At 37.8% G+C, this 12,606-nt stretch overlaps 1 protein-coding gene across 4 annotated transcripts in view; it reads right to left on the minus strand.

Annotated features, from left to right (window-relative positions):
- LOC131443358 (kinesin-like protein KIF13B) overlaps window positions 1-12,597 on the minus strand; it is a 39,858-nt gene extending 27,261 nt beyond the window's left edge. For 2 of the 4 annotated variants that reach the window (XM_058612916.1, XM_058612915.1), the window contains exons 1-10: window positions 12,428-12,595; window positions 12,212-12,302; window positions 11,028-11,110; window positions 9,335-9,428; window positions 3,233-3,245; window positions 3,043-3,103; window positions 2,180-2,272; window positions 1,442-1,622; window positions 591-678; window positions 289-423 (exon numbers count right to left, since the gene is read on the minus strand). In XM_058612916.1, the coding sequence (XP_058468899.1) occupies window positions 289-423; window positions 591-678; window positions 1,442-1,622; window positions 2,180-2,272; window positions 3,043-3,103; window positions 3,233-3,245; window positions 9,335-9,428; window positions 11,028-11,097 (735 nt within the window). In that variant the 5' untranslated portion in view covers window positions 11,098-11,110; window positions 12,212-12,302; window positions 12,428-12,595. Of the gene's footprint in view, window positions 1-288; window positions 424-590; window positions 679-1,441; window positions 1,623-2,179; window positions 2,273-3,042; window positions 3,104-3,232; window positions 3,246-9,334; window positions 9,429-11,027; window positions 11,111-12,211; window positions 12,303-12,427 lie in introns of all 4 variants that reach the window. The other 2 variants (XM_058612913.1, XM_058612917.1) reach the window with 2 other exon arrangements.
- Between the last annotated feature and the right edge of the window lie 9 nt (window positions 12,598-12,606).

Here is a 12,606-nt window from a genome sequence, read left to right on the forward strand (position 1 = left end):
CATAATATTTCCAAAGTGAAAATTGAACTATTTTTTTATTGTCTTTTCTCCAAAAACATGTGTGAAATAAATGCAACTACTGAGCTTTTATATCAAGTTTTAAAAAAGACAAATGTGTAAGACAAGAGAGTTCTCTCCAGATCTGTGAATGATACTTTTCAGTGTTTATTTTTAGCAATCAAGCCTTGATTTGATGCCTAAACTATTCTTCTACCAACAGACTATTAATAGCGTAAGAATAATAATGCTTCCATTTGGTGTGTGTGTGTGTGTGTGTGTGCTTCCTACCCCAGACTGCAGGTCCATGAGTGTGTGTGTGAGGATGATGTTGAACACAGCGTGTGATCTGCTGCTCTCTTCGTTCATGTTCGTTGCCGCCACTGTGCGAGATTTATTTCCCTCTGACATGAGGGATTCGATGTCCTGTCAGAGACAACACAAACAAATAAACTCTAGTCTATGTCTGTATCCATCCATATGAAATCACTTTTACTCTGTTGGCATCTCAAAGTAATAAAAACAAAAAGTAAACAGACCAAAAAATGACATTTATAAAGTAGCTCATAATGTAACAAATACGCCGACATTACCTTATAGCAGGCCACAGCAAGGCGGGAAAGACCGTCGACGTAAGGCCCAAAAACTTTGTGCTCTCTCACTCTCAGCGCTTGTCGACTTCTACAGAGAGAAAAAAAGAAAAGCAAAGAGCAAAAAAGGAGAAAAATAAAAAAAATGTATCCATCATTTTCATTGTGTTCAAAGAAGTAAACTGTGTTCCTCTCTTGCTGCAAGAACAAATCACATGATGGGGCAAATGTGCGTTATATTTTTACTGCAACATCATTTATAGCTAAAGCTTGGCAGCAATTAACTTATTTTAACCATTTTCAGTCAATTTTAAGGACCAAATTCATCTATAATTGAGAAAATAATCAGCAGGAATGGAAAATAGGAAGTAGGAAAATAATCAAATGTTGCAGCTTTAAAGCTGTAAAGTTTAATATGATGAACGTATTATGTTATGTATTGACAGTAAACTTGACAGTAAAAAAGGAAGTTGATGACATGGACCTGCTGAAACAGAGCCACATCAGGGTTTAAAGTAGGGCTGTAATTATTAAACTATTTATTTTTTGTTTTTGTTAGTGTTTTAAATAATCAAAACAAATTATATGATTTTCAGCTTCTTAATTTATAAATATTTTCTGGTTTGTGGCCAAAACAAGACATTTGAGGAAATCATCATTTTGAAGTTTGCAAAACAGTGATTTTACCATTTTACGGACCAAACAACTACTCACTTGACCAAGAAAATAATCATTTGATTGCAAAAATAACCATTAGTTGCAGCCGTCGTCCAAAGATTTAATTTGAAGGGTCCAAGTGAATACAAAAGATCTCCATGTTTTTAATTCAACTCAATCAAAAAAAGTTTCCTCACCCTTTTGGGTCGAGCAGGTCTCGGACCTTCTCGTTGTAGATCTCCATGTAGGAGACTTCCACAGTGAAGCTTTCTCCCTCTCGAGCCTCCTGCACAGTCCTGCTGAACAGGGAGCTGCAGAGTCGAGGGATCAGACCAGGCTGCTCTGCTGAGCCCATCATGGTGTACGACTTCCCAGAGCCTGGAGACACACAGTATTACTCCAAATTACAAAAGTACAAAATAAGCAAAGCAGCATTAAAAACCCCAACTGTGTCATAATGAAACTGTTTTTTAGGAATGGTCATAGTAGGATGGTAGGATCAACACTCAGATTTAGAGCTTTAGAGTTTTGGAAAGTCAATAAAGCTTTTTTAAACAAATTAAATTGTTTGTTGGGTTGTTGGTTTGGAGACATGACAACTTTTTAAAAGATGTGCAGCATTAAAATGAAGTGACATTTAAAAAGGCCAACTGGTGATTTAAAATAGATTTGACGAGTAGGGCTAATGACAGCGGCAAAGAAAAAGAAAAACTGTACGTGACTCTAAATGAACACATGCAAAGCCTTTCTTAAGCTTTTATGCATATTCAGTGAGATGAAATTAACACTCTAAAATAAGATGGAAAAATGACTGACTGCAAAGATTCAGATAACTCAGATGGAAAAAAAACAAGACAAAACCTTTGAATAAAAATAAAATGACTGATGCACTGTGCACTGATCGGCAAAAACGTTAACCCAAACCTGGGATTTACCTGTCTGCCCGTAAGCAAAGATGCAAGCGTTGTAGCCCATGAAGGCATTGTCCAGCAGACTCTGTCCAAGGCACTGGAACACAACATCCTGACCTGCACACAAAGACCAGACATCACACACTGTCATGTCTCCAAGTACAAACTGTGACAAGACGAAATAATATATTATATATTACAACATAACTTAAATTATGAGCTAAAGAAAAAGCACCTTCTACAGACTCAATGATCAATACACTATTTGACACTGATTTTTTTTGGGCCCATATTATTTTTTTTTTAACTTTTTTTCCTCTGACTAATATAATTGCTTATTGATAAATCTGTTTAAAGATAACAAACCATGCAAACAGTTATTGGTCTATCTCTCCAATCTACATATCAGGACTGCTGCAGTGCAATTATATAGTATTTTCAATCAAACTGATGCATAAACTAAATGTTGAATACATGAAACAGGTCATTAAAAAAAAAACATTTGCGAACAAAAATGCATAATTTGTAATAATTTGCTGAATTATATATATATATATATATATATATATTTACAACATAACTTAAAGTGGGCTATGAAGAAAATACACTTCCATACAGACTCGAAAGTCAAAGAAACCATGGACACAGTGGCTGCTCAATGATCAATTGTTAAGAAACTCTTGTTGATGTTCCGACCCATTACAATACACAAGCCTAAAACACTAGAGAAGAGGTAACTGGTGTGTAACTCAATCATCCTGGCTTCCTCACACTTTCCATAAATAGTCGTGAATATCAGGAAACATTCTGTCAGGAGATAAGTTTGAGAAATGACTCAGCAGCGAGCGTCTCATCAAGCGGCACACCATGAAACAAAGCGTACAAACCTGCGAATTTGTCTTTCTGAGATTCATCCATGGACCAGAAACAGTAGTCGTACGCAAAAGCCTGAGGAGAATAAAAACACGTGACACAGGATTCTGCAGCATCTTCACACAAATGCAACAATATGAGCCAGAAAAGGCAAAAGAATCCGCACAACATTTAACACAAATCAAAGTTTAATTCAACACTTACCTTTGGCTGACTCCTGAAGACGCAAGAGAGAGAAAAAGGAAAGGTCACAGTTAATAATTGGCGTTAAAAATAAACACAAATGCGGCTATTTGAAATGTTAGTGTGGATTTACACAGCAGAGGAAACAGGAGAGAACATGTGAAAATATTCATTACATGTCATTTAGCAGACGCTTTTATCCAAAGCGACTTACAATGGAATCAAGTACAATTAGCCAGGGGTGGAATCGAACTTGCGACCATGATGTCTTTCGTACACAAGGTAGGGTCTTAACCACTGAGCCACTCCACCCCCACCCCCAACCCCTATTCATCAAACATTATCATTATTATTATTGTTATTATTATTATTGTTGTTGTTATTATTGTTATTACTATTATTGTTATTAATACTACTACTAATAATAATAACTACATGACTACTGCATAAATAACCTGTCTGTTAGAGGAGTTTCAAGTGGGATCACGGCACGACTTTGTGATAATAATGATTTCCATTATTGGAAAAATGATGCATCACTCTGACTAACAGTTTTGGACACAATTGTAAACAAATGTAATATCTCGGTTCAAATGTCAAAGTCAGAAACACAGAGAAATGCATACAGATTTTTATTTTACTTTATTGGGCCATTTTTCTTCCGTAATATTTTTTTCTGCCTCAAAGCAAACTCATATGATTAGTTTAATGACATAAATAAAAAAGGAGAAAAACTGGTCGAGCCATGGATCACTCTGCTTATGAGGCATGTCATTAGGCCTGTGAGAAGGCTTTTACTTTTAAAATCACGTACTAAACCAAAACAATAAAATCTAGTTTTGAATGTAGCTCGTAGCTTCATTATAGCCAGGGGCTTTAATGGTTTTTAATCTGCTTGTGTGTGTGTGTGTGTGTGTGTGTGTGTGTGTGTTACCTCTTTAGGACATTTTCCTGGCATTTTTATGACTTTGTCAGGACCAGTAGTGCACATAGAGACAGACTCATTCAAATAAGTGTCAGTTTTTAAGCAGATACTCAAATCAATGTGCACTAGTTGCAAATAGTAGAAGGGCAGCAGAAAACCACAGCATAGAAAAAAAAACCTGATGCAACTCCAGGTCAAAGTCTGCAGAGCAAGAAGGGAGAGTGTCCGGGATAAGGACTCAAAAGGTGTTTTAAAACTGAAGTGAAGCCTGAAAATCTGCTGAGTGACTCATCCTCTTTAGTTGATTGTGAATCAAGCAGGGAGGACGTCCTTCAGCAGCGTGAAGAACCTCACAGTCTCTCCGTGTCATTGACGCACAAATCATACGGCATAAACCTCTTTAAAACACACTTGTCACAGTGTTTTTTAGGTGGATTCCAGAGCAGACCTCTATAATAGCCCAGGCATCAGCATTCCAGCAAGCAAATGTCAAATTTAATTATCAAACGTGTACTAAGCTCATACGGTGCCATCCATCACGTGCAGCATTTAAATTAAGTCGGCAGCCGAACAGGAAAGTTCAAGTTCACTTCAGCACATGAAACCCTGCATTATGTTTAATTCTCATTATTCATTATGTGTCGTAAATGTTGACCGAAAAAGGAAATGATTTATTCACCACAGACCAAACCTGAACTAGTCACTGTGAGACAGTGTATATGGTGAAGTCGATCTATAATTGGTTTTGTATTGACAATGCATCATATGTCTACTTGTATGTGGAAAACTATCAATATCAACTGATTTAAAATGTTAGATCATGTCAACATTTGTTGCCATTACAGCTTTACTTCTTGTTTCATCAATCTTTTTAAACTACTAATCACCCCTGACATCTCCATCTCACCATTCCCCCTCTGTCCTTTCACATTTCTTTTACCCGTGTATTAACAAAACAAAAACAAATGACTTTGTTGATGAACAGAGTTGCCAACTAGTGAAGTTACGTTGTGGACAAGGTGGAGCATCGGCAAACTCAAAAGTTGAGACATAAAGAGAGTAAATATTGAACTTGTACAACTGCCACATGACCAGAAACATGACGCCGCACGATTGAAGTTGTGTCTATGTCTGCAGGATGTGTAAAAGTGGGTCATTTTTGTTGACATGTGCGTCATATAAACTTAAAGATGAAATGTGAGTATTACAGAACCCTTCTGTTGCCCCCAAGTGGTCAGAAAAATACTTACAAGTCTGAATCTGGCTATGGAAGTAGATAGATAAATAGATACTTTATTAATCCCAATAGGAAATTCAAGTAAAGCAAATACAAAGTTTCTCCTTTTCACACATTTTATTCTGTAGATGTGGAAAAAAACACGCCAACAAGTCTCTCTAGTCTACTGTTTAGGGTTATTTTTAAAAAGGAGTGTCTATAGTTAGTTAGCGCCATAATTAAACACTGTAACATAGAAACCAGGTCCTGCGTGTGCCAGCACAAGAACACCTAACCGTCTTGATATACAGTACTGTCAGAGGGCTGCTCCACAGAAGCATCACTGAAGAAAGCTGATTAAAAATGTTTCCCTCATGCTGGGAAGTAAATGCAGTGGTCACCCACTGAGCAACTGTACAACTCAACAAAGAAACAACTGCATATGAACCAAAACACCTCTGACCAAGGTACTCAGTCTACAGCGAAGCCCAGGGAACCATAACACCAGATACACACAGGCTTTACTCAAGCAGAAATATCAGTTTTAGGGTTAAAGACAGCAAATTTAGTAAAGGCCACACACATGAGGGGGCTGTCCTGAAACAAGGCCTCCCTCTGTGAGACTTGGCTGGTGCATGAAAGAGCAACATTAAGTCCTGTCCTTTCCTCGACAGGCAAGGGCATTCCTGAGATAACTGGCAGAGCCTCGCAGCACCAAGGAGTCACTACGGCAGAGGGAGGAGGAGGAGGAGGAAGGTAGGTCACAGAGTCTGTGTCCAACAACAACAACACACAGGCCTACAAAACTTTACCAGCCTCTCAGATTAGAGCGGCTTGATAACGCACATCCCTTATGGGTGGATATTACAAATACCAGACTCCCGAGTCAGGATCTGAAACAAGCAAACACTTGTGATGCTATAAACAGATAAAAAAAACATATAACTCTTTAAAGTAGGGTTCTTATCTAAGCCAAGCACAGATAAGAAAGGCACATAATTTCAGATACATTTTTCTAAAAAAATGTTCTGATAAACATTCCTGCAACAATTCCATGTCTATTTGCATTAGGCGTAGCCAATACTGTATAGCTTATAAATAATATCTCAATATTTTTAGGCTATGACCCAGTGCATGAGATATATCTCTGGACACACAGTGTTTCACTGAGCTCATGAAAACATTTGTTAGGAGGTCTGTGCTCCTCACAGGACGGTGACAATACCTTCTAAATACTGCAATACAAAAATAAAAGAAAATATCTACTGTAAAATGATGAAAATACAAGCCACCTTTAAGTTTAGGTGAAACCTGGTGTATTTCTCTGACTTTTAAATGTTTATTAAAGGATATTTACATGTGAAAGAAACCATGGGGGCGGGACTAGATAAGCTTTTGCTTCTCCCGCTTTCCCTTTCGGTTATGTGTATTGTGATGATGAGTGATCTAACTGACATGACCGAAACAAACATAAATAAATCAAAATAAATAATGATGGTTAAATTCAGCTTTAACAGGCTTATAATTGTTGTGAACTGAGTTTTCTTGAACAAAATTTAATATCATAATATCTGATTAAATACTTCATTGTCTGTGCTGTGCTGCAACAGTCTTTAAAAGACATCATATGCATACATATTATAAACTATCAACATCTTGCCGCAGCAGCAGCATGTGTTTTTAAAATGGCATTGATGAAAACATGGTTTAAACTTGATGTGTTAGAGGTTTGCCAACTTTTGGTGAGCGTCCACGTTATGAAAGCAGCAGCAAAGGCTTCATTAATCTCCAGCGCAGAGGGTCTGACAGTCCCCCGCTGTATTTTCTGTTTGCAGGTACTAGTGGTGCTGTAGTATATTAACACCCCCTGAGGCTCAGCTCAGCAATTCAGTGAAACTAGCCAGGCATTAAAGCTGACTTAAGCAAAATCAGAGGAGCCTGTGTTTTTCGTCAGTACCTCCCCCGGCAAACAAAGCTGGCACATAATAGAAACGAGTCCACTGGGAAACTCATAAAGAGGGCTCTGATATAGAAAACAATGTCTTCCACTTCCAATAATGGTTGTCCAAAATGACTTTATATCCTCCTTTTATACTATACATCTTCTAGTTGTGCAAAGTGCTTGTATGTGTTGCACTGAGCCTGTAAAACCTGTTCATCGCTGGAGAAACATACCGCAGGAGAAGCGTGTCAGGACAGAAGAGACACTCACCGATACATTCATGCATTTGAAAAAAAACATATGAACAGACTAAGTGCGAAATATGAGCCGATCTCCATCCACAAAGAGTCAGATTCATACTGTCAAGTGAGCAGTGGATTACTTAAAGACATTTTTACTGAACGAGGTAACCTGAGAAAGGGCCAAACCCTCGGGGGAGCATGTACCTGCACTGCTCTGACTCACTGCTACAACAGGAGCTGCAACAGCAAACATATAAGGAAGCATACAATACAATTGTGCACGCAACTAGTTCTGCAACTAACTACTAATTACTTTCATAATAGATGCATATTTTCTTTGTTTTTATCAATTAAATATTATTATTTGTGCCATAAAAAGTCAGAAAATGGTGAAAAATGTTCATCACTGTGTCCCAAACCTCAAAATCCTCAACAGTTTTGTCTCTGAATAAAACTCAAAAGAAACTCACAACATTAAGTGATCATCAGAATAGTTATCAATATGTTTAATAATCAATTAACTGTTGCAGCCCTACACACATACTGTATATTGTTTATTTGTGACTGCGTGTGATATAATATAACACGAAAAATAAAGTGTTTCCGGTTTGGCTCGATGCATAATTTATGTTGTAACTTAAATTCTGAATCCTAATATTTGTCCTCCTCCTCCTCCTCCTCCTCCTCCTCCTCCTCCTCCTCCTCCTCCTCCTCCTCCTCCTCCTCCTCCTCCTCCTCCTCCTCCTCCTCCTCCTCCTCCTCCTCTCCCCTGTTCTTACAGCTCATCTGCCTGAGCAGGACTGAGCTGGAACAGACACGCCCTTTGTAAAGAGAGGAATGATGCAGGAACAACGAGCGCGAGAGAGAACGAGGGGGAGAGATGAAAGAATGGAAAGGAGTCAGAGGAGGTCGAGTGTGGAATGAGTTTGATCTGAGCCTCTTCCAAAACAACTTAGTACTACTAACTAGTGCCAGTCTTAGGTTATTTCCTGAGGGAAATAAGTTGACGTAATTTAAATGCCGTATAATTGAGCAGGGGAAAAACTGAGCTCCTGAGAGTGGTACTTCATTGTTGTGGCAAAATAGGGGCAATTTTATTTATTGCATACAGGTTTCCAACTTCTGTGAGGCGGCACGATTTACTGGGGTATTATCTTGTTTTTATATCTTTGTTTCTAATTCACACAGTAGGTTTTCACTTACAATTAAGCCGACGACACTGTTCCAATTGGACTATTGTCTTTGTCCCAGTATAAAAGAATTGCTGTGTCCTCCTTCACTCCACCCTGCCCCCTTTCCATTTGATGGAATTAAGCAGCGTGCGACTACTTGTTAGCATGTCAAGCGGCATTCTGAGTTTTCCTAAATTGAATTAAAAATATCCAATTATTAAAAGAATACAATTGGCCTCCTCATCAGAAGAAAAAAAACGTAGATTTTTGTACCTGTTTTTAGTTGGACTAACACAATAATTCAATTTTGTCTAATGTCATGTAGCGGTTATTAAGACTCAGGTAACGACATCCAAGTCCTGATAGAAGTCCCAAGTCTAAGGTATTTTAAATTCTGTTACTTTTGATCCTGACACGAGGCCAAAAGCTCAAAAGTTCAACACCTCTCCAAAAGTCTCATTAATTCAGAGAAAAGGGTAAACATATAATGATATCTCACTGTGGCTATAGCTACAATAAAAGCTTGGCTTTTCCTCTGAACTAAAGATCCAGGACCAAAAGGAGAAACACGCAGACCGAAAAAGGAAAAAAACAAAACTCTGCAAAAAGTAAATTCAGCATCTTACCGAGGGTCTCCTTGGTTCAGGTTGGTGATGGCTGGATGCAGAACTGTCTGATTCCCCTCCATATCCACCACAGATTTTGTTTTTAGGTCCTTTTCTAAATCAAAACAGAAAACAAGGAAAAAACATGTTGTTTATTGTTATAATAATAATAATAAAAAAATATATACATATATATATATATATATATATATATATATATATATATATATGTATTTTTTTTGAAAGAAAAAAATATGCAATCAAAAAAACGGAGCAGGATGTTTAAAACAAACAAAAGAATAGAAAAATATTAGGATAAAAGTAATAAATGATAATTAAAGATGAATTTAATTCCCGAGTGAAATTGTGGTTTAAAAGTTTATTTATGGACAAAAAACAAAAACACTTGATAAACAAAAAAAAAACTCCTATCACAAGATATAGTTGCAAAATGCATTCACACTTTATAGATGCATATATTGAACCTGTGTAGAGGAAAATTATATTGCAATAAAGTTTGTTATTAAATTTTATTAAATAAATCTAATCATCATGACAGACTTGTTTAAAACAGCCTGTATGTGTTGGTCATCATGTCTTTCTGAAGCGGTGACAGTGCAGAATAACAGGTGGCATACAGTACACCATGTGTGTGCCAGTTCCTCATCTTTGTAACACAAGCAGACCAACATGTAGAGCCAGGAAATAGATTTATCGATGATGAATCATCCAGGACAGGACTCGCCTGTGCAAACATTACTACCACTTTACTACTCCCTGCGCAGACAGTAAGGAAAAGCAGGGTCACACCTTCTCTTCCTCATTCCTACCTGCAGAGGAAGGTTTTAAATGCGAGGACGGCACTTGAAGCGTCCAATCACGGCTGGGAATACGGCAGGGCACATGTGACATGGGCTATAAACCTCGGAAAAGGTGATAAAGGTGTGAACTCAGAGGTTCCCAAGGGATATTTACTGCTGCTCGGCAACACAACAATGTGTCTGCTGACATCTGAGTCATGCTTAGCTGTTGTCAAAGGTTTTTGGGCAAGTAGTGAAAGCGTCCCTGTGTGTGCATTTTCGCCCATTTTCTGTCAGGATGTGATGTCAGCATCTTGTCAAAATTTCCTATTTCCATTCCCACAGCACTCCTGCCAAAACTTACCCAAAAGAGGTACAAAATAAAACTTTACAGAGCTCAGTGAAGGAGAAATTCACCAAGTTAAACACACAAATCCAGCCTCCATTGTTTCTTCCTAACTATAAATTAGCAGGAGCTTTACAAAACCAAGAGAGATATGGAAAGTCCCTTAGGAGAGGAGGAGGGTGCGCTTGCCTCATGAAAACACTAACAGTACTGTGCAAAGGTCTACAAAGTTTTAGAAATGCTATAATGACTATATAGAATGACTCGTCAATCTCTTTATTACAAAATAAAAAATTACAGTAAAGAGATGTGTCAGTGTTTAGTGTGATGCTTCCTTACACTTGAAGTGGAGTGGAACTCTAATTAACTTTACCAGTAACACCTGTGTCTGCATTTCATATTGAAAATGGCAGCTGTTGAAAAAGGTCCATTACGCCAGATTTATTTAAGATTATTTACTCAAAATGCCAAAGACATGGAATCATAATTTACACAAAGATAGTGACTTGTGCACAGTTGCTGCATTGTTCCGTCATGACAGTTTCAAGTGTCACTATACCACACTCACCTCTCCTGTTCATTGGCCGCACACGAACAGCCACCTTCACATTCGAGTCACTGAGGCCGCTGTCGTCCATGGTGTGACTTTACCTGTGGTTAATGAATGAAAGGACTTAAGTTAATGCATATTTAACTACTGCATGTATACACCAAAACAACAAAATCTTGGTGGTGTTTTTTTTTTTTAAATGGGGGGTCCAGGGACACCTGGCAGTCCATGGCACACTGCTAGGGGATCTGTGGAAAGTTTCCAGATTCATCCATTTAAGTTTCAGTGTGCAAAGTGACATTTAATGGTCACAATGCATGGTTTGATTGTTTGAGCTGCTGTACTCGTCTTTTCTTTGGAAACACTGGAACTGATGTCTGTATGTTATTTTATCTATTTTATGGACCCTTGATTCCTAAGAAAGGTGAATTGAAACATCAGTAAAGTACATATAAAAGCATTCTTCTAAAGCTACAAAAACCAAATCATTTTCTCATTTTAAAACAATTATACATTTTAAAAACACACTAATGGGTAGTGTATTTCATTTCTGCCAATAAACTCTACTAAACCTTCAATTGACCTTTAAAATATAATTATATAGGCCTATATTCTTACTTTAAAAAAGGTACAATGAATCATAAATGCATTGTAGTAATTAGGGTGGAGGTTATGGACAAAAATGCTTCAAATCAGTCTCCATGAAAACTTCACGTGCAATAAAATGTCAGATAATTAAAGTTCAGGTTTTGGAGTTAAACAACTGTGGTTTTAAACACTTACACTAAACATTCTCTGAGACAAAAGTATTATGTGTCACAAAGTGTTTGCACATGCAGGGCATAAACATCAGAACAAACTTAACCATTGTCATACTGACATTACATGGAATTATATCATGAATCATATAGCCAAACTATTAAAAATGTACATTTTATCATCTGAAATAGTGCATGCATTATTTCTATTCATATTATTTATTGTCAAATTATTCCAATACATGAGGGCGTTCCAATATGTAAGAGTAGTTTAAGTGAGATACATGCATGTCACTGAATTACACCTGAACACATCTTTTTTTCCATTTTGCCATAGCAGCCAATATACAGCGCCTCTATTAATGAACACAGCCAGCTACAGACTCATTTATGCCATAAGGTAAAGAAGAATTTGTGTCTTTGAAAGAGAAGTTTAACACTGACCGTGTTCAAGAGTGCGCAGTAGTTCCTTCAGGCACCTTGAAGTACACACGGGACAACAGCAGTAGTAGTTAGCCCGAGACGCTAAAGAAAGCTGGAGAACAGGAGCAAACAAACACACATTGCTGCTCTAATTCATTGACAGTGACTGCTGGTAAATGTTACGTGACTCCCCCCGCACGGCGTCCATGTGGATTTATTAAAAAAGAAAGCACTTACGGTAGTCCACCACTCATTGCCACGACCCGTCCACCTGTTGCATTTCCTGAAACTTCCCACAGAGACCAGTCAAGCCATGACAACTCGCAGCTAAAGGGATTTGCTGTGAGATTTAGCGAGCTTCCAGGTTCAGTTTCCCCGGGTGGCGCTCAGCTCTGCACACACTCGTACAACTGGTT

Source organism: Solea solea, chromosome 17, assembly GCF_958295425.1.
Source record: "Solea solea chromosome 17, fSolSol10.1, whole genome shotgun sequence".
NCBI classification, from domain to species: Eukaryota; Metazoa; Chordata; class Actinopteri; order Pleuronectiformes; family Soleidae; genus Solea; species Solea solea.